This window comes from Pleurodeles waltl, chromosome 6 (assembly GCF_031143425.1).
Source record: "Pleurodeles waltl isolate 20211129_DDA chromosome 6, aPleWal1.hap1.20221129, whole genome shotgun sequence".
Classification (NCBI taxonomy): Eukaryota; Metazoa; Chordata; class Amphibia; order Caudata; family Salamandridae; genus Pleurodeles; species Pleurodeles waltl.
Genome location: NC_090445.1, coordinates 29,894,263 through 29,916,483, shown reverse-complemented (window position 1 = coordinate 29,916,483; position 22,221 = coordinate 29,894,263). Strand labels below are relative to the sequence as shown.

General features: G+C 48.5%; 1 protein-coding gene across 1 annotated transcript in view; it reads right to left on the bottom strand.

The window, feature by feature from the left end:
* Positions 1-22,221, bottom strand: part of CFAP77 (cilia and flagella associated protein 77) — a 636,918-nt gene that overhangs the window by 315,832 nt on the left and 298,865 nt on the right. Inside the window, exon 3 of the mRNA XM_069237111.1 lies at positions 20,466-20,688. Within this exon, the coding sequence (XP_069093212.1) occupies positions 20,466-20,688 (223 nt within the window). The remainder of the gene's footprint in view (positions 1-20,465; positions 20,689-22,221) is intronic.

The following is a 22,221-nucleotide window of genomic DNA, read 5'->3' as shown; positions in this document are numbered from 1 at the left end:
GATTGTGACGACCGCCGGGCTGGAGACCGAAGTCTTCAGCCCAGTGGCCGTTACCACCCTGGCGGTCGGTGTGTTAAAGTGGCGGTCTTTGATGGCGGTTACCGCCAGGGCCAAAATACCTTTTTTTTTTACCGCCGGCCTGTTGGCGGTATTAACACTGCTTTAACACTGACCGCCAGGGTTGTAATGAGGGCCTATATGTTTCATATGTTTGTATAATAAACCTGACATAAAAAATCTCTGCAAAATTATTGTGGCTTGAAAATTCTTTGGAAGGGGCGGGGGTTCTCATTCTCACACTTGCCCAAGGCCTGTGTCTTGTGAATGCAGATCTCAAAAGACACAACATGAAAATAATTCTGAAATGTACTGCAGAGGCCCTAATATTCGCCATTGCACTAGGTTATGGACAAGACTCATAGAATGGCGAAGGATTATACGTATAAGTAAGTTATGCAGCCTGCATGAGCTATAATTGCTACCAACCACTAAGTGTTATGGTGTCAGAAGGTTTATATATAAAATAAATGACTTTAAATATATAAGCCAAACTAGCTAGAGGAGAGCCCTTCTTCACTTACCTGGGCACTGGAAGTAGTGTTCTGGTTGGGTTGGTCCATACCTATGGGCTGTAAACTGTAAATTGTACTTGAAGGTGCGGTTATCTCTTATGGTCATATCCCAGGGTTTTGGGATGCTGTAGTTATCTTGGGAACAGACATGTTTTCAACTGTCTTCTGAAATATATATACACTCCTGAATGCTGCTAATCTTGGCTGGTAGCGAGTTCCAGAACTTGGAGGTTTGTACTGAGACAGCAGTGCCTCCTACAGATTTCCTATGGTAAGGTGATAAGAAGATTTGTGGAGCAAGCTTAAAGCGCAGAGTACCTATTTGGTTTGTGTTGCCTGAGTTTAATTTGCAAGTATATTGGTCCTTTCAGTTTGGAGGTTCTGTGAATGCTGCAGACGGCCTTCAACATGGCTATTCCAGCTATAGGTAGCCAGTAGAGTGACTCCTGGCGTTATCCTCGGTGAAGGAGTAAATGGAAACTTGTGGCAGAATTTGAATTAGGTGCATTTTGCGTATGATGAACCTGGGTGTCCAAGGTAGAGACTGATGGCACAGTCAAGGTTGGAGATTAGGAAAAGGAGGACGGCTTGAAGTTTCTGTTGGTATCCAAAGTGTGGGAAGATGCAACGCAGTGTTTTCATATTGTAGAAGGCACTCGAGGTGAAGTTGTTGACATGCATTATTAAGGATAGTTCTGAATCAAAGGTCATCCCTAGGTTTCTTCTCTTCCTGTTACTTGAGCAGCCTCTAATTCTTTGGCCATGTAGTGGTAGGCTGGTATTTTTGTCACTGTCCATAGGCCAACCTTATAATTGCAGTGTTGAACTTTAGGTAGTTATTCGTCACCATGAAATTATGGTGCAAAGGCGGTCAAGTTTTGAGTTGTCGAGATCTTCCGGGCCATCCGCTGGCAGAATGATTTGCATTCATCAGCATAGTTGTAACAGGTGGGGTTCAATGATCTTATCAAGTGTGGTAGAGGGCTTAGATAGATGAAAATAATTGAAAATATATCTTGGGTCCCTGAGGGATGCCACAGTGTTGGGTGTAAGGAGCTGATGTAAAAGATGATAGGAATACCACACACTTTGTCTGTCTCTGAGTTAACAAGGAAGCAATTGAGAGCATTTTCACGTACTCTGTATCCTGAGAGTATGGAGTCTTTGAAGTAGCGAAGTGTATTCCACGGAAGCAACAACCAGATGCTACACTATGTGGTTCTGTAAGTACTACCAGATAATTGCATGAGAAATAATGATCCTTGGTGCCCCTGACAGTGTAAAATCAAGGAAGAAGTACCAGGTAATTGCAAGAGAAACAATAACCTTCTGTACCTCCAACACCATAAAATCATGGAGGAAGGACCAGGTAGCTGTGTGAGATATAATGACCCTCTGTGCAACAGACACCGTAAAATCATGGCGGAAGTACCAAGTAAATGCATGGGAAATAATAACTTTCTGTACCTCCCACACCATAAAATCATGGAGGAAGGACCAGGTAGCTGTGTGAGATATAATGACCCTCTGTGCAACAGACACCGTAAAATCATCGAGGAAGTACTAGATAACTGCAAGGGAAATAATGACTCTTTGCACCTTCAACAGTGTAAAGTCCAGGAGCGTCACCCCCCCCGGCCAAGAGCCAGGAGATGAAATATAAAAAATGAGTTACACTATTGTTTTATTTTAGTGCACAGGGGAGCGGGCTGGGCCGGGCCACTGGAGGTGGGAGGGAGAGTGAAGTGCACCTAAGTGCACATGTGTTTGGCTGGCCGTCTTAAGCCGGCCAAATAAACAAGCGCACTTAGGTTTCTCCAGCCCGGCTGTGTTGTACAACCGGGCTGGATAAACTGCACATACCCCAGGGCTGTGTCTGAGCGGCTGGCCAAGCCGCTCAGACCAATCGTGACGTTCAGGCTATGTTTAGCATGAAAGCAGTGCCAGGATCGCTGGGGAGCCTGTGCTGGTTTCCCAATGAATGCTGGGACACCAACCATCAGGAGCAGAGGAGTGTGAAGCGGCAGGAGACAGCGGGAAAGGTGCTTAAAATTTTTTGTTTGTTTTATTTTCCCCTCGCCGTCTGCCCCCACCCTTGACATTTGCGGCAGCTGCCATTAGTAAAATCACTGAGGAAGCACCAGGCGACTGCATTAGAAATAATGACCCTCAGTGCCTCCGACACTGTAAAATCATGGAGGAAGTATAAGGTAACTACAAGGGAAATAATGACCCTCTCTTCCTCAGACACCATACAATTGTGGAGGAAGTACCAGGTATCAGCAGGGGAAATAATGAACCTTGGTGCTTCTGACACCGTAAAATCATGGAGGAAGTACTATGTAACTGCGCGTGAAATGCTGACCCCCGGTGCCTATGACAGTAAAATTCTGCAGATATCACTAGGTGTCTTCAAAGGACATAATGGCCCTCAGTGCCTCTTACTCAAGGAGATGATGAACGAATCACCATGAAAATAAAAGACCTATAAGGGCTCCAGGTCCCTCCTTGTCACAAAATGCTACAAGAACTCCCAAAAGAACAAGTTACTTACCTTCAGTAACGCATTATCTGGTAGAAACTATATCAGCAAGAGTTGCCTTGGAAACCCCAGTGTGCAAAACTGCTGACATGGGGAACAGGGTCAAGACTGATTTGCATACGGCTGGGTCCAAACTGGAATGGCATGGGCAGCAAAAAAACGATGGATTTAGGCCCAGATCTCTGTACTGGGGGGTGAATGTTTGACATTGTTCAGCATTCCGTCCATCACTTGTTCTTTTTGCATTTGTCGCCCTAAGTGGGAAGGGTATGCCCAGACGTGGGTCCCGTGCTTCCCATGCCACTGGATTCAAGCTAGCCTGGCTGATGAGGGGTGAAACCCCGAAACCGGTCCCAGGATGCCTGTTTCCAGTCCAGGGAAGACCTGGCCTGGCAGTTCGGGCTGGACTGTTCCCATGGGGAACAGGGTCAAGACTGATTTGCATATGTCTGGGTCCAAACTGGAATGGAATGGGCAGCAAAAAAACGATGGATTTAGGCCCAGATCTCTGTACTGGGGGTGAATGTTTGACATTGTTCAGCATTCCGCCCCACTGCTGAAAGAGACGTTGCGCCACCTCCAGATGAAGGCGCCATTCATGAACCGCTAGGCTTTGGCAGCTGAGTTCACCTGCTCTGGCATTCAGGGAACCTGCCAGATGTGGAACCAACAAGAATATGCCCGGAGGTTCCAGCTATGTCCAGAGATGCAGGGCCTCTTGACATAGGGTCCACGACCCCACTCCGCCCTGTTTGTTGCACTACCACATGTTGGTGGTGTTGTCCATGAACACTTGCACTAGCCGTCCCTTTATGGAAGGAAGGAAGGCTTTCAAAGCCAGTTGGATCACTCAGAGCTCCAGCAAGTTGATGTGGAGTCCGGATTCCGCTGGAGACCAGACTCCTCTGATCTCCACCTCTCCCAGATGGTGGCACCATCCCAGAAGTGACGCATTTGTCACTACTGTGAGATCTGGTTGGGGAAAGGGGAGGAGTCAGCCTCTGACACAATCACGGTTCATAAACCACAACGGCAGTCTCTCCGAGATCTGGACCATGTCAGAGAGATTCCTGTGATGCTGCACCCACTGGAACTTCAGGTCCCACTCTAGAGCCTGCATATGTTATAGGACATGCATTACAAGCAGGATGCAGGAGGCCATGAACCCCAGCAGCCTCGGAGTCATTCTCACTGAAATCGAGGATAGGGCTGAAACATTGTATCATAGCCTGAATATCGCTGCTCGTGAGGATAAGCCTGAACTTGCACCATGTCCAGAACGGCTCAGCTGAAAAGGAGCATCTTAGAGGGAGTCAGGTGTGACTTTGGCACATTTATAGGGAACCCCAGTGAATGCAGGAGGTCAACTGTAGTATGGAGGTGGGAGGCGACAGCCTGGGCCGAGCCCCCCTTTAACAGCCACTCATCGAGATGGGGGAAGCCTGGCACCCCTGACCTCCGCAGATGAGCTGCAACCGCTGACCTCACCTTGGTAGACACCTAAGAAGCACTTGTAAGGCCAAAGGAAAGCACAGTGAAGGGAAAGTGCTCATGGCTTACTGCAAACCGCAGGTGGTGCCGATGGGCAGGCAGGATAGGTGTAGAAAAATGCCTCTCATGGCATGGTTACCCCCTAACTTTTTGCGTTTTGTTGATGCTAGTTATGATCGAAAGTGTGCTGGGACCTGCTAACCAGGCCCCAGCACCCGTGTTCTTCCCCGAAACTGTACTTTTGTCTCCACTATTGGCACAGCCCTGGCACACAGATAAGTCCCTTGTAAGTGGTACCCCTGGTACCAAAGGCCCTGTGGCCAGGGAAGGTCTCTAAGGGCTGCAGCATGTATTATGCCACCCTGGGGACCCCTCACTCAGCACATGCACACTGCCTCACAGCTTGTGTGTGCTGGTGGGGAGAAAATGACTAAGTCGACATGGCACTCCCCTCAGAGTGCCATGCGCACAACCCTGTGGCATAGGTAAGTTACAGCCCCAAGGCAGGGTGCATCACACCACAGGTGAGGGCATAGTTGCATGAGCACTATGCCCCTACAGTGTCTAAGCCAAATCTTAGACATTGTAAGTGCAGGGTAGCCATAAAGAGTATATGGTCTGGGAGTTTGTCAAACTCAAACTCCACAGTTCCATTATGGCTACACTGAATTCTGGGAAGTTTGGTATAAAACTTCTCAGCACAATAAATCCATACTGATGCCAGTGTGGGATTTATTGAACAATGCACACAGAGGGCATCTTAGAGATGCCCCCTGTAAACCAGTCCAAATGCTAGTGTTAGGCTGACCAGTTCCTACCAGCCTGCCACATCCAAACGGGTTTCTGGCCACATGGGGTGAGTGCCTTTGTCACTCTGTGGCCAGGAACAAAGCCTGTACTGGGTGGAGATGCTTCTCACCTCCCCCTGCAGTAACTGTAACACCTGGTGGTGAGCCTCAAAGGCTCAAGCCTGCTGTTACAGCGCCCCAGGGCACACCAGCTAGTGGAGAAGCCTGCCCCTTCGGACACAGCCCCCACTTTTGGTGGCAAATCTGGAGGAGATAATGAGAAAAACAAGGAGGAGTCACCCACCAGTCAGGACAGCCCCTAAAGTGCCCTCAGCTGAGGTGACCCCTGCCTTAAGAAATCCTCCATCTTGTTTTGGAGGATTCCCCCAATAGTATTAGGGATGTGCCCCTCTACCCACAGGGAGGAGGCACAAAGAGGGTGTTGCCACCCTCCAGGACAGTAGCCATTGGCTACTGCCCCCAAACCTAAACAAACCCCTAAATTGAGTATTTAGGGGCGACCCTGAACCCAGGAAATCAGATTCCTGCAACCTGAAGAAAGAAGAAGGACTGCTGACCTGAAAGCCCAGCAGAGATGACGGAGACGGCAACTGACTTGGCCCCAGCCCTACCAGCCTGTCTCCAGACTCAAAGAACCTGCACAGCGACGCATCCAGCGGGACCAGCGACCTCTGAGGACTCAGAAGACTGACCTGCACCTAAAGGACCAAGAAACTCCTGAGCAGAGCGGCTCTGTCCAAATCTGCAACAAAGAAACCAACTTTAAAGAAGACTCCAGCCTCACTCTGGAAGAGTGAGTATTCACACATTGCACCTGACGCCCCCGGCCCGTGTCCAGAGAAACCAACACCGCAGAGAAGGCTCCCAGGCGACTCCAATGACGTGGACACCCTGAGTCGACCTCCCTGCACCCCCACAGTGACGCCTGCAGAGGGGATCCAGAGGCTCCCCCAGACCGCGACTGCCTGGTAACAAAGGAACCCGACGCCTGGACAAAGCACTGCACCTGCAGCCCCCAGGACCGAGAGGAACCAACCATCGGTGCAGGAGTGACCAGCAGACGGACCTCATTCTAGCCCAGTTGGTGGCTGGCCCCAGAAGCTCCCATGCCCTTCCTGCATCGCCAGAGTGACGCCCTGGTCCCTCCATTGATTCCTATCTACAACCCAACGCCTTGTTCACACACTGCGCCCGGCAGCCCCTGGGCCGCTGAGGGTGTATTTTGTGTGCCTGTTTGGGACCCCCCCAGCGCTCTACAAAACCCCCCTGGTCTGCTCCCCGAGGACGCAGGTACTTACCTGCTAACAGACTGAGACCAGAGCACCCCTGTTCTCCATAGGCGCCTATGTTATTTGGGCCCTACTTTGACCTCTGCAACTGACTGGCCCTGTGTCGCTGGTGCTGGGTGTTTGGGCTTGACTTGAACCCCCAACGGTGGGCTGCCTATGCCCAGGAGACTGAACTTGTAAGTGCTTTACTTACCTGAGAAACTATTACTTACCTCCCCCAGGAACTTCTGATTTTTGCAGTGTTCACTTTTAAAATAGCTTATTGCCATTTTTGCCAAAACTGTGTACATTACTGTTTTAATTCAAAGTTCCATACTTACCTGTGTGAAGTACCTTACAATTTATGTACTTACCTAAATTCTGAATCTTGTGGTTCTAAAATAAATTAAGAAAATAATATTTTTCTATATAAAAAACTATTGGCCTGGAGTTAAGTATTTGAGTGTGTGTCCTCATGTATTGCCTGTGTGTACAACAAATGCTTAACAATGCCCTCTGATAAGCCTACTGCTCGACCACACTACCACAAAATAGAGCATTAGAATTATTTAATTTTGCCACTATCAACCTCTAAGGGGAACCCTTGGACTCTGTGCACACTATCTCTCACTTTGAGATAGTATATACAGAGCCAACTTCCTACAATAGATATATGAAAATAAGCATCCTGCAAATCCTGCACTACGATCCAGTCTCCTGGGTCAAGGGAAGACAAGACCTGACCATATGTGAGCATCTTGAACTTCTCCTTCTTGAGGAAGCGATTGAGGATTTGAAGATCTATGATAGGTCAAAGACCTTTGTTCTTTTTGGGTATTAGAAAGTAGTGGGAATAACAACCACAGCCTAGTTCTGATATCGGAACCCTCTCTATGGCTCTCGTGGCCAAGAGAGCCATGAGTTCCTCGTTGAGCAAGGACAAACGATCCTCTATCAGCCGATCATAAGATATAGGTATACGAGGAGGTAAGTATTTGAAGGGGAGTGAGTAGCCCCTCCAAATAATCTGTAAGATCCACCTGTCCGATTATGGACTGCCAGTGGTGGAGATGATGGCTTAGTCCCCCACAAACTGGACGACCATGATCTTTTAAGGCAAGATTAGGAGGGCTTTGGGGCTATGGCTGCAGGGGGGGCAGTGGTTGTAGCAGACCTCTGGCTACCTGACCCATGGGTTGGTATGAACCGCATCAACTCGTCCATGCAAAGGCTGGGTAGCTTGCACGGGACGTGGCTGACATAAGGCTGGGGCAGTTGTAAGCTCATTCCATAGCCATGAAAGAGGAAAAAGGCAGACTGGGGAGTGACGTGGAGCAGCTGAGAGGCCCCAAGAGCTGGCAGTAGCGTGCGAGTGCTTAAAGCGCTCCAGCGCCAAGTCTGCCTGGTCTCCGAAGAGACAATTACCATCAAAGGGCATGTCCATAATGGAAGACTGGACATCCCCTGAAAAGCCAGATGTTCTCAGCCAGGTGTGGTGCCAAAGCGCTGGTATAGAAGAAATCGTTCTCCCCAGCAAGTATGTCATGTCAAATCCACACCTGATGGTGAACTTTGCTCTATTTCTCCAGTCTTTGACAGATTGGGAGAGGACGGCTCAGGCCCCCTCTGCGTCCTTTGGCACCAGTTGCGCAACCGTGACCAACAAACTGTGGGAATAGCGGCCCAATAAGCATGCAGTGTTTACTGACCATGTTTTTGAGGCCTGCATTGACTGTCTCATTAGAAGCTGCTTGTCCACGTCTTTGGGGCCTATATATGACTGTCTCCTTAGCAGCCCACTTGTCCATGTCTTTGTGGCCTGCATCTGAAAGTCTCCTTAGAGGCACGCTTGTCCAGGACTTTGCGGCCTGCATCTAACTGTCTCCTTAGAAGCCCGCTTGTCCAGGTCTGAGGCCTGCATCTACCTGCCTCCTTAGAAGCCCGCTTGTCCACATCTCTGGGGCCTGCATATGACTGTCTCCTTAGAAGCCTGCCTGTCCAGGTTTTCAAGGCCTGCATCTGCCTGTCTCCTTAGAAGCTGCTTGTCAATGTCTTGGAGGCCTGCATCTGACTGTCTCCTTAGAAGCCGTTTATCCAGGTCTTGGAGGCCTGCATTTGCCGGTCTCCTTAGAAGTCTGTCTATCCAGGTCTGAGGCCTGCATGTACCTGTCTCTTTAGTAGCCCGTTTCTCCATGTCTTTGGGGCCTGCATCTGGCTATCTCCTTAGAAGCCCACTTGCCCATGTCTATGAGGCTTGCATCTGCCTACCTCCTTAGAAGTCTGCTTGTTCAGAACTTTGGAGCCTGCATCTGCCTGCCCCCTTAGAAGTCTGCTTTCCTAAGTCTTTCAGGCCTTCATTTATGTGTCTCCTTAGAAGCAGCTTGTTCATGTCTTGGAGGCCTGCACCTGACTGTCTCCTTAGAAGCCATTTATCCATGTCTTGGAGGCCTGCATCTGACTGTCTCCTTAGAAGCCGTTTATCCAGGTCTTGGAGGCCTGCATCTGCCTGTCTCCTTAGAAGTGTGTCTGTCCAGGTCTGAGGCCTGCACGTACCTGTCTCTTTGGAAGCCCATTTCTCCATGTCTTTGGGGCCTGCATCTGGCTATCTCCTTAGAAGCCTGCTTGCCCACGTCTTTGGGGCCTGCATCTGCCTGTCTTCCTAGAAGCCTGCTTGTCCGGAACTTTGGGGCATGCATCTGCCTGCCTCCTTAGAAGTCTGCTTGACTAAGTCTTTCAGGCTTGCAACTATCTGTCTCCTTAGAAGCAGCTTGTCCAAGTCTTTTTGGCTGCATTGACTGTCTCTTAGAAGCTGCTTGTCCACGTCTTTGGGGCCTGCATCTGCCTGCCTCCTTAGAAGCCCACCTATCCAGGTCTGAGGCCTGCATCTACCTGTCTCCTTAGAATCTGCTTGTTCATGTCTTTCAGGCCTGCATCTATCTGTCTCCTTAGAAGCCAGCCTGTCCAGGTCTTTGAGGCCTACATCTGACTACCTCCTTAGAAGCCCGAATGTCCATGTCTTGGAGGTCTGATTCTGCCTGCCTCATTAGAAGCAGCATGTCCACGTCTTTGAAGCCTGCATCTGCCTGTCTCCTTAGAAGCTGCTTGTTCATGTCTTTCAGGCCTGCATCTGCCTGTCTCCTTAGAATCTGCTTGTTCGTGTCTTTCCGGCCTGCATCTGCCTGTCTCCTTAGAAGATGCTTGTTCATGTCTTGGAGGTCTGATTCTGCCTGCCTCCTTAGAAGCAGCATGTCCACGTCTTTGAAGCCTGCATCTGCCTGTTTCCTTAGAAGCTGCTTGTTCATGTCTTTCAGGCCTGCATCTGCCTGTCTCCTTAGAATCTGCTTGTTCGTGTCTTTACGGCCTGCATCTGCCTGTCTCCTTAGAAGCTGCTTGTTCGTGCCCTTCAGGCCTGCATCTGCCTGTCTCCTTAGAAGCTGCTTGTTCGTGCCCTTCAGGCCTGCATCTGCCTGTCTCCTTAGAAGATGCTTGTTCGTGTCTTTCCGGCCTGCATCTGCCTGTCTCCTTAGAAGATACTTGTTCGTGTCTTTAAAGCCTGCATCTGCCTGTTTCCTTAGAAGATGCTTGTTCGTGTCTTTAAAGTCTGCATCTGCCTGTCTCCTTAGAAGCTGCTTGTTCGTGTTCTTCAGGCCTGCATCTGCCTGTCTCCTTAGAAGCTGCTTGTTCGTGCCCTTCAGGCCTGCATCTGCCTGTCTCCTTAGAAGCTGCTTGTTCGTGTTCTTCAGGCCTGCATCTGCCTGTCTCCTTAGAAGATGCTTGTTCGTGTCTTTCAGGCCTGCATCTGCCTGTCTCCTTAGAAGATGCTTGTTCGTGTCTTTCAGGCCTGCATCTGCCTGTCTCCTCAGAAGACTCTCTGGTACTTTATTTAATAACCAACAACCAGGAGAGCCCGCCAGATCTGCCTGCCCAAGCAAAGACCTCCTGTTCCACGATACTGACAGCATCATGGCCGGGGCCCCCACACACAGAGCACAGAGCCCCTCAGAGGGTGGACCACAGACGGACAACCTGTGGCTCGATTGCCGACCGTACACACCCATGAAATCCAAGAAAGCAGCTGTGAGAAGTCATCTTGACTAGGGAAGCCCTCCCCTGCCTTGACCCCCGGGGCCGCCCGCCTGGTGCCTCCGGGGAACCCGCTGCACTGATTCATCAGAGCCGAGGGCTGTCTCGATGTGTCCACTGCGCCCCCTCGCGGCAGAGAGGAGTCCTGGCATCCCATCTGCTTCCACACTGCCGGCCTCCTATGGCTATGGTTCAGTCCTTCCTGTACCCATCAAGCGTCCTCTAGGCGCTGGAATAGCCTCACAAACAAAGCATGTTCCATACAGGTGAATGTGCAACTATACAACGCGAGCTGTGGAACCTGAAACATGTTACATGTAAGTACATGCTTAAAACACTCCCCCCCCAACACACACACAAATAATGGAATGAAGTGGTCCGCGTGGATAACTTGTGCCTGTAATAGTGACACAACGGACATAGGGTTTTGTGTGGCACTGTGGACCAATCCTCTGCTGTTTACACAAGACTTGATGGCTGTATACTTTTATTACACCCAACAAGTGTTGGGGTTACAACCCCCATCATCAGTGCTGACGTCTGTGGCTAGTTCACGATCACTGCTGCCGGTGCCTTGAAATCATCGGAGGGATGCTTGAAGCGCTGGTGTGACCGAGACGGACACACCTACCTTGATGTCAGGGCAGCCGTGTGTACCCACACATCTGCTGCAGGCCTGTCCCATCCTGTCTTTGTGTATGCCCACAGGTGACATACTACACACTAATGTGGAACCAAGACACAGGTGATTACTTATCAAACATGCGTAAACTAGGCCTGAGTGGGCGTGTATGTGATGACTTGGGAACTGCATGTCCAGGCCCTGTTCAAGGTCTGCAACCCAGCAGTCCCATTTTGAGGACATGTGCCTACGACCAAAGGCTGAAGATGAGGCATGGCTGGACTTCAGACTCTGATTCCACTGGGGCAGGCATGCTGTGAGACAGGGGGGCGGGGGGGTTCTGCTGACTCTTTCAGGCTCTCAGAGCAGAGCTCTGTCCGCTGACCTCGGGCTCTGTTTACAAAGCTAGGGGCAGGTCCAGTCCGCTTCCTCTGAAGCTCTAGGCTGGAGTCTGGCCTTCAAGTTAATAGTCCTGGGACCCCTCAGATTTGGCCCTGGGTGCCTAGGGGTTATTTTCAAGGAAGTAGACAGGTGTGCACCCCCTTGGTATCTCCACTCCAGATAAGGAGATACAGCTGGGCTCTGGTGTGTCACCTACTGCAGTGTCTCACTCCCAAGGGCAGCAAAGCCCTGGAGGAAGCTTTTGGGGTCTGAGTCAGGCCACTGAATGTGCACAGCTCCTGTGACCTGTGGATATGGAGACCGCTTTTATACGTCTGCTGTCACGGGACGACGTCCACACCCTAAGCCTGTGCTTCAGTCTGGGGAACGACGGCTTCCCTATGACCTGCAAGCATTGGCAAAGCCAACAGGTTTCTCCTGTTGGACCTATTGACTTAAGCAGGTGGTTTTAACCATGATGGTCAGCAGTGGTTCCCACCCTGTGACCATGGGACTTCTGGGGGTCCTCAAAGCCTCTTCAGGGGGTCCATGACTGCTTAGAAAATGAAATAATATTAACAGACTAATAACATGTATATAAACAAAGCGGCTAAATGTACAATTAAAACAAATTAAAACATACTGTAAATGCCAAGGAACTTGAATTGTAGGCTACAAATTAAATTGCTATCCTCAGATTGATTTGTGGGAGCCGTGCAGGTGCATCACACAGAATATAGTATGGACGACGTGTGGCTTCAATTCAACTTCAACCTTCCTATTAAAATCATTTTTTAAAATTTATATTTGTTTACAAATTAAATAAAATGTGTTATCATTTGTGTATGTGTTTGATGGAATGCTTGTTTCTGTATTTTTTGTGTACTGTTTTGAGTTTCAAATCACTGACAACGTTTACTCCGGGGTCCCGGCTTCCAGTAATGACTCAGTGGAGGGGGGGCTTGATTCCAATAATGATTCAGTGGGGGTCCACAGGTTCCAGTAATGATAATGTGGGGGGTCCACAGATTCCAGTAATGATAACGTGGGGCGTCCACAGAAGGCAAAAGGTTAAGAACCACTGTTGTACAACATCTACGAAGCTGTGCAGCATGGCTAAAGAAAGCAAACATAAAAGGCTCTATGATGTGGTGGCGCCCCATTTTGAGGGCACGTGCACATCTACAAAATAATATTAATATTATTTTGTATTTACAGAGTTGGATCAGAAAAAGAAAAGTAGTGCAAAAGCAGGCGGTGCAGGTGGAGCGGAAGCATCACAATGGACGCAGATGGAAAGGGCATCTTGAATGATGCGGGTAGGGGAAAACAACATCAAGGGAGTAGATGGGGAAACAACACGGATGGCGGGGGATGGGAGCACCACAGATGGGAGGGGGACAGGAACTACATAGAAGGCAGGTGGTGGGAGAAGCAATAGGTGAAAGAGCAACATGAAGCGGACAGGGAGAGAAGTACATGGGCGAGAAAGCAACACAGCGAGAGAAGTACACAAAGGTGAGCTTCAGAGGGCCCCCTCAGCAAATGTGGTAGGTGCTGAGCTGAGGAGGGGGAGCTCTTTGTACTTTGCAGGGCGGCCCCCACAAGTTTTGTTAAGCTACCGACATGGACGGGTTGGGGGGAAAAGACATGCCTGACAGAGATCAACGTGGAGTATCCCCTGGGGAAAGAAATACATGAGGGAGACAGCTGGAAAACACATGGACTCTCATGGACAATTTAACCCAAGGGAAAAAAGTAGTGATTGAAAAACAAGTAGTGTAAGGATATCAGTAATGCGTCCATGCTCCAAGGGAGAGACAAACACAAGAAGAGTGGCAGTACATTCAGCCAGTGGCAAGCAATGGGCAGGCTTTAAGTTTGCTGTAAGCTGACAGTAGGTCTTTTCACCAGCAGAGACCTTGCGCTGCCTTGTAGGCAAGACCTTAATATGGCCATAATCATTTCTCTATAGCAAGGCAGAGAGCTTCCGGCTTCCAAGGCTGTTATTCATGCCATAACCCCAAACTCTTCCCCCCTTCGGTTTCTGAGGTTACCTTCTTCCGCAGCCCACCAGACACACCAGATACATTTTATCTTCACCCCTAGACAATAACAGTAGAAATCACAACAAAGGCACCACTACATATTTGCAAGAAACAACGGCACTGTGTGCTGCTAAACAATTGTGTGGCCCATCATAAATGATGGAGCAGGTGAAACTCCCTTTATTAGGTGCAGTCAGACGATAGACATGTTGAACTTTTTGAGAGGCAGAAAATGGCAAAGGCAGGCATTTGCTTCGTTGGGCCTGCATCATGCCTGTTGCAGCAGCAGAGGACAGAATGGAGCAGCTGGCCTTGCACTGGGGCTTTAAACACCCACCTCTCAGTCTTTAGCAAGCATGCCCCGAACGCCCACAAACCGGCCTTCTATGTCCTGTGTCCATGCCGCTGCACAGGTAGACTCTTGATTTAACAAACCATGAAGACTTGAGCCCAGACACACTTAACAAACGTCCCCTCCACAGAGGAAAGTGTTGGTGGCCATACTGAACAAGTGTTTCATACCATGAAGTCCTAGTTTACTCGATTCCATAAACCTCTGAAACAATATGTGTTAGAAGATCTTGGAACATGTCAGTGACAGCTGTCTGGACTTCAAGGTGCCAGTGATGAATGTCAGTGATGCTGGTCACTGTTCCATCAGTGTCAGGATGTGGACACCCCCCCTCCCAGCATACAGAATGAGCTGCAAGCCTGTGACTTTAAGGGCATATCATGGGCGTAAGTGGATGCACGTGTGCGGAGCGCACGTGTACATGCACATGCCCATGGGCGTGTGCACTGCTTGCTGTCACAAGGATATGTGATGTTACAGTTAGGGATACCTTTTCCTCAATGTTTATTTTTCTGTGGATTACTCTGGTGTTTTACCAGTGTTTTCCTAATGCTTGAAAATCAGCATTTCTATAGTCCACACCACACCCAAAACGTTCTTGAAAATAGTTTCTCCAAGTGCTTAACAAACATGTTGTTTTCATTGCTGTGAATTCCTTCTTATAGTGGGTAAAGGTGCCTGCCTCTCTCAGTCTAACTCTCACTCTACCCCCCTCATGTGCTCTCCCTTTCACGTTCACTCCCTTTCTCAACCCATTACTACATCTCTCTCAGTCTTGCCTCTCACACTCAGCCTCACAGAGTTTGTTTTTAAGGTTATTAATGGCACATCACCTTGTCTCCATCAGTTGCTACACTGCCTGTGGATCGGTGCGTTCCTACCTATCCTGTGTAAGGGCAGTAGTGCGCCTGTAGAGCTGGGCTCCACTGCCCCACCTCGTAGGACTGTCACAAGGTCAGGCCTACAGGGCAGTCTGGAAGTGCCAGAAGGGCTGGTCTGACATGTCACTCTGTGTGTTGTTTTTACTGCCTTGGGCCTGTTTTATAGTCCAGTAGGTCACTGCTTACTGTTGATTTGCCTGATATTACCACAGGTATTGTCTGCGGCAAGCTCAAATTCATGCAGTCTCCGATACCTTGCACTGCACTTAAACAGTGTGCCTTTGCAAGTTACAAACTGACTTGATTTACAAATGTTGGCCACTTTTTTCCAGCCATCTGATTCGCTAAAGGGGCCACTTTTATTGTGGTGCCCAAACCTATTTTACTGTCCTAGTCTGACCTTGGCTGGCATAAAACAGGACTACCTCGCTTAATGAAGGCATCGAGGTTTCTGCACTGCGGGGCTAGAAGTTACCACAAGTGCTAGAAGCATCCTGAGCAGGAGAAGCCAGGAACCAGTCCATGACCATCTGCCTGCTATGACCAGTGACTGTGGACACTGCTGAGGAGTCCTAGACAAATAAGAATAGAGGCGTGAATCCAGTGGACACTGCAGAGGAGTCTTTGACAAGTAGCAATGGAGTGAATCCAGTGGACACTGCAGAGGAGTCTTAGGTAAGTAACAATGGAGGAGTGAATCCAGTGGCCACTGCAGAGAAGTCTTAGACAAGTAACAATGGAGTGAATCCAGTGGACACTGCAGAGGAGTCTGTGACAACTAAAAATGGAGTGAATCCAGTGGACACTGCAGAGGAGTCCTAGGTGCCACTGCAGAGAACTATTAGGTAAGTAACAATGGAGGAGTGAATCCAGTGGCCACTGCAGAGAAGTCTTAGGTAAGTAGCAATGGAGGAGTGGATCCAGTGGACACTGCTGAGGAGTCTTAGACAAGTAACAGTGGAGGAGTGAATCCAGTGGACACTGCAGAGGAGTCTTTGACAAGTAGCAATGGAGGAGTGAATCCAGTGGACACTGCAGAGGAGTCTTAGACAAGTAACAATGGAGGAGTGAATCCAGTGTACACTGCAGTGGAGTCTTAGGTGCCACTGCAGAGAACTCTTAGGTAAGTAACAATGGAGGAGTGAATCCAGTGGCCACTGCAGAGAAGTCTTAGGTAAGTAACAATGGAGGAGTGAATCCAGTGGCCACTGCAGAGAAGTCTTAGACAAGTAACAATGGAGGAGTGAATCCAGTGGACACTGCAGAGGAGTCTTTGATAAGTAACAATGGAGGAGTGAATCCAGTGGACACTGCAGAGGAGTCTTTGACAAGTAACAGTGGAGGAGTGAATCCAGTGGACACTGCAGAGGAGTCTTTGACAAGTAACAATGGAGGAGTGAATCCAGTACACACTGCAGAGGAGTCTTAGGAGCCACTGCAGATAACTCTTAGGTAAGTAACAATGGAGGAGTGAATCCAGTGACCACTGCAGAGAAGTCTTAGGTAAGTAAGTACTATGGAAGAGTGAAGCCAGTGGACAGTGCAGAGGAGTCTTAGGTAAGTAACAATGAATCCAGTGGACACTGCAGAGGAGTCTTAGACAAGTAACAATGGGGTGTATCCAGTGGACACTGCAGAGGAGTCGTAGGTGCCACTGCAGAGAACTCTTAGGTAAGTAACAATGGAGGAGTGAATCCAGTGGTCACTGCAGAGAAGTTTTAGGTAAGTAACAATGGAGGAGTGAATCCAGTGGCCACTGCAGAGAAGTCTTAGGTAAGTAAGTACTATGGAAGAGTGAAGCCAGTGGACAGTGCAGAGGAGTCTTAGGTAAGTAACAATGAATCCAGTGGACACTGCAGAGGAGTCTTAGACAAGTAAAAATGGGGTGTATCCAGTGGACACTGCAAAGGAGTCTTAGACAAGTAACAATGGGGTGTATTCAGTGGACACTGCAGAGGAGTCTTAGACAAGTAACAATGGAGGAGCGATTCCAGTGGTCACTGCAGAGAAGTCTTAGGTAAGTAACAATGGAAGAGTGAAGCCAGTGGACACTGCAGAGGAGTCTTAGGTAAGTAACAATGAATCCAGTGAACACTGCAGAGGAGTCTTAGACAAGTAACAATGGAGTTAATCCAGTGGACACTGCAGAGGAGTCTTAGGTAAGTAACAATGGAGGAGTGAATCCAGTGGACACTGCAGAGGAGTCTTAGGTAAGTAACAATGGAGGAGTGAATCCAGTGCACACTGAAGAGGAGTCTTAGGTAACTAACAATCAAGGAGTGAATCCAGTGGACACTACAGAGGAGTCTTGGGTAAGTAACAATGGAGTAGTGAATCCAGTTAACACAGCAGAGGAGTCTTAGGTAAGTAACAATGAATGAGTGAATCCAATGGACACTGCAGAGGAGTCTTAGGTAACTAACAATCAAGGAGTGAATCCAGTGGACACTACAGAGGAGTCTTGGGTAAGTAACAATGGAGTAGTGAATCCAGTGGACACAGCAGAGGAGTCTTAGGTAAGTAACAATGAAGGAGTGAATCCAATGGACACTGCAGAAGAACCTCAGACAAGTAACAATGGAGGAGTGATTCCAGTGGACACTGAAGAGGAGTCTTAGACAAGTAACAATAGAAGACAGACTGCAGTGGACACTGCCGAAATGTCATAGACAAGTAACAACGGAGGAGTGAATCCAGTGGACACTACTGAAGAGGCTTAGTCAAAAAGCAATAAAGGAGTGATTCTAGTGAATACTGCCCAGGAGTCTGACTACACTTGGATGACGATGGCACTTCATAAATCTCCTAAGAATGATTATGATAATGAAGAAAAACAATGAACAACAAAGTGCAAGTGAGAAGGACTGGATTAGTGACCGTGCCTGGCAAGCTTAATCCTCTGCACAAGTGAGATCCCTTTCAGCTGACCCCCCTATGTCTGGATGAATCTCAAGATGTCCTCCTACATCTTGATGAATCTCAAGATGTCCACCAATGTCTAGATGAATCTCAAGCTGTCCACCTATGTCTGGATGAATCTGAAGATGTCCACCTACGTCTGGATGAATCTCATGCTGTCCACCTACATCTGGATGAATCTCAAGCTGTTCACTTACTTCTGGATGAATCTCAAGCTGTCCACCTAAGTCTGGATGAATCTCAAGCTGTTCTCCTACGTCTGGATGAATCTCAAGCTGTCCACCTAAGTCTGGATGAATCTCAAGCTGTCCACCTACTGTTATGATATTTATGTTTTGACCACTGACTGCATGTTGCACTTAGCCTAGCAGCACACTGTTACATTAGTGACCACCAACTTAATTTTGCCTATTGACTTTATTTTAGCATTAGCCACTGCCACGTTAAAAGCTGCAAGTAGTTTTCCACATTGTACAATGTGCACATGTTTTTATTTTTTGTGTTCTTTCCCACCAAGGGCTTAGGCTGATAAGAGTGTACTTAGACGGCAGGGAACGGTCTTGGTTTGCATTGGCACCTTGGGATTGTAGCCAAGTCACAACATGTTATTTTCAAAGTTGGCCTAAAGCAATCAGCATCTTTTGAATAAATAAACTTCTGCAGTGAGAGGGAGGTTCTAGAATTTTCCTCTCTTGTTTGTTCAAAGTATAAGAGGCTGAGACCAGATGGACCGGGGACTGAGAGTACTTGCAGATCTCAGGCATACCCAGGACGCTGATGTTTGTCATCCTTCCATTGAGGATAATTGCTCTCCCTCTTCTCGATCGATTCTGGGATCTAGTGATCTGATGTTGAATAGGAGGGAGATGAAGCAGTTCTGCCCTTGCCTCATGGTGATACATATTTTTTAATTCTTTATTTGCTTTGCATTATAATATAGATACACATATTTGCTGTGTATATTGCAGTGGAGAATCATCTGTACATGTTTTCATTTTGTTGCTGTGACCATTTTTAAAGATGTGCTTTCAGCATGCTAATCTCCTTTTACGAACCTTGCAAAGTGAAAAAATAAATGTCTTCTTTGGACTAAGAAGCACATTCCAGAGATTTTTGTCAGTGCATGAGTGTTTCAGCTAAGTCATTAGTGAAGCAAAGCACCTACATCTGAATGAATCTCAAACCTGAACCCAGGAATCCCCTGTGGAACGTGAAGGAAGCAGGCCTTTTCCCCAAGTAAAGTACAGTCAGCATGTACAACCTCTGTAGTGTCATATCGATCCACTGTTAGTGCGAGGCTGCTGTGTTGTATTGGTGCTAAAACCAAACACCCACACACATCCTCTGTGAAAGTATTGACTACTCACCCACACCTACCACCAACGAGTCACTGCAGCTGAGGGAACATCACAACCCCTTGTATGAGACAGTATTGAGGGTCATAGGACAGTAAGGAAAAATATAGTATGATCAAAATCACTACCCAGTACTGCCTGGGCCTTCAGGAAACATTAGTCATGTACTCAATAACCCAGCTGCCTTTGTGGTGTCACATTAGAGGATGTACAGCTTCCTACTACAGACAAGCAAACAGTGTGAGTTGATCAACACTGGGCTATGTTACATGAATTATTTACAGCCAATGTGTTTGTGTAGTTGTGTACTGGCAGGTATTCTAGCTGAGAGCACTGTGCATGAGCTGTGCATAACAGTTGTTCTGAAGTATGCAAAAGCTCCCATACTTCAGAATCCCTTCCCAAGTTGATGTCAGACTGCCTACAGAAGCTGCTCTTCTGCACCAGCACCAGGTAGGTATGGCATAAGCGGACTTTGGCATCTGACTGAAACCATCTTCTGAATTGCTTTTGATTACATGCAAGCCTATCAACATTTATAGTGTGACTATGGTGTTAGTCTCTGTCACAATAAACATAGAAGTATCCCTCTGCAATATGAGAGAAAGGGTGTGCTCCACAACTAGCCCCCACCTCTGTGAGAAGTAGGAAAATGTATCATTTTTATATACAACCCTCACCCACTCTAATGTTGGCATGCTTCATCATCGGGTTCACCCTGACCTCTATAAGTCAGGGTGTATTCCAGGGACCTCTTTGTATACTGGTGTGATGGGGGGGGGGGACACTCTTATGTTTATTGTGTGTGAAACCAGGGAGAACGTATCCTCCGCATCCCATGGTGCACATAAAGATCTCCCTTCCGGTAGTTTGGTCCTTCAAGCTCCCTCCCTTACCATAGTATAAAGTTACTCTCTGTCTCCTGGCAAGGAAGGGACATCCGCCACATTTGTGATGAAGTACCCGTCTACCAAACTCTAATTCAAGCCGTTGTTTGGGAAGGGGTGTGTCCGAGGGATGCGTGGTAACAGGAGGGTAGACCTATGACATTGGTGGAGTTTAGACCACAAGGAGTGTGGCCACTTGTTTCTATTTTTCGTTTGATAGATGATGCCAGTTCACCCATCTAGACTTCATCTTACCGTACAGGCATGCCAAACGTCATGTCCGGTGGCAGGTGGAAGGTGCGGAACCTGGGAGGGTCCTTGTCAGTGAAGCGCTTTTTGTCGTGGGTCTTGCGGTAGTAGTGGTGTTCAATGGGCTTGACCAGACCAGCTGAGATGGCCTCTTCATTTAAAGCCACGAAATCCCGCACCATCTTCCGCGGGAAAACCTTAGACTCTATGGAGTCCCAGTGGCCAATAGCTGGTGAGGAAACAAGAACAGATAAATACATAAATAAATCCAGGATTTGTAAAGCAAAGCACCCAAATCACAGATGAAGTGGTTAGAAAAGTGGCAAAGGATGGGCCGTGGGTTATTAGCTTAGCACGACCAGTCACTGCAGTCAAGGAGACAGTGATCCTGAGGGGACATATCCACACAGAATCTATTTAAGCGCAACCTCAATCCTAAACCCTCACACCTCCTCATCAGTCCTAGATCTTCATCACTCACTCCTCGGACCTCATTCCTCACACCTCCTTGTCAGTCCTAGATCCTCATCCTTCACTCTGTCCCTCACTCCTCACACCTCCTCATCAGTCCTAGATCCTCATCACTCACTCTGTCCCTCACTCCTCACACCTCCTCGTCAGTCCTAGATCCTCACCCCTCACTCCTCGGCCCTCATTTCTCACAACTCATCAGTCCTAGATCCTCATTTTTCACTCCTCACACCTCCTCATCAGTCCTAGATCCTCCTCTTTCACTCTTCGGCCCTCATTCCTCACACCTTCTCATCAGTCCTAGATCCTCATCCCTCACTCCTCAGACCTCATTAGTCCTAGACCCTCAACTTTCACTCCTCACGCCTCCTCCTCAGCCCTAGATCCTCATCCCTCACTCCTCGGCCCTCATTCCTCACACCTCATCATCAGTCCTAGATCCTCATCCTTCACTTTGTCCCTCACTCCTCACACCTCCTCATAAGTCCTAGATCCTCATCCCTCACTCCTCGGCCCTCATTCCTCACACCTCATCATCAGTCCTATATACTCATCCTTCACTCTGTCCCTCACTCCTCACACCTCCTCATCAGTCCTAGATCCTCATCCCTCACCCATCGGCCCTCATTCCTCACACATCCTCATCAGTCCTAGATCCTCATCCCTCATTCCTTGGCCCTCATTTCTCACACCTCCTCATCAGTCTTAGAACCTCATCCTTCACTCCATGTCCCTCACTCCTCACACCTCCTCATCAGTCCTAGATCCTCATCCCTCACTCCTCGGCCCTCATTCCTCACACCTCACCAGTCCTAGATCCTCATCCTTCATTCTTTGGCCCTCACTCCTCACACCTCCTCATCAGTCCTAGATCCTCATCACCCACTCCTCTGCCCTCATTCCTCACACCTTCTCATCAGTCCTAGATCCTCATCCTTCACTCTGTCCCTCACTCCTCACTCCTCCTCATCAGTCATAGATCCTCATCCCTCACTCCTCGGCCCTCATTCCTCACACCTTCTCATCAGTCCTAGATCCTCATCCTTCACTTTGTCCCTCACTCCTCAAACCTCCTCATCAGTCTTAGACCCTCATCCTCACTCCTCGGCCCTCATTCCTCACACCTCATCAGTCCTAGATCTTCATCTTTCACTCCTCACACCTCCTCATCAGTCCTAGATCCTCATCCTTCACTCTTTGGCCCTCATTCCACTCACCTCGTCATCAGTCCTAGATCCTCATTCTTCACTCCATGTCCCTCACTCCTCACACCTTCTCATCAGTCCTAGAT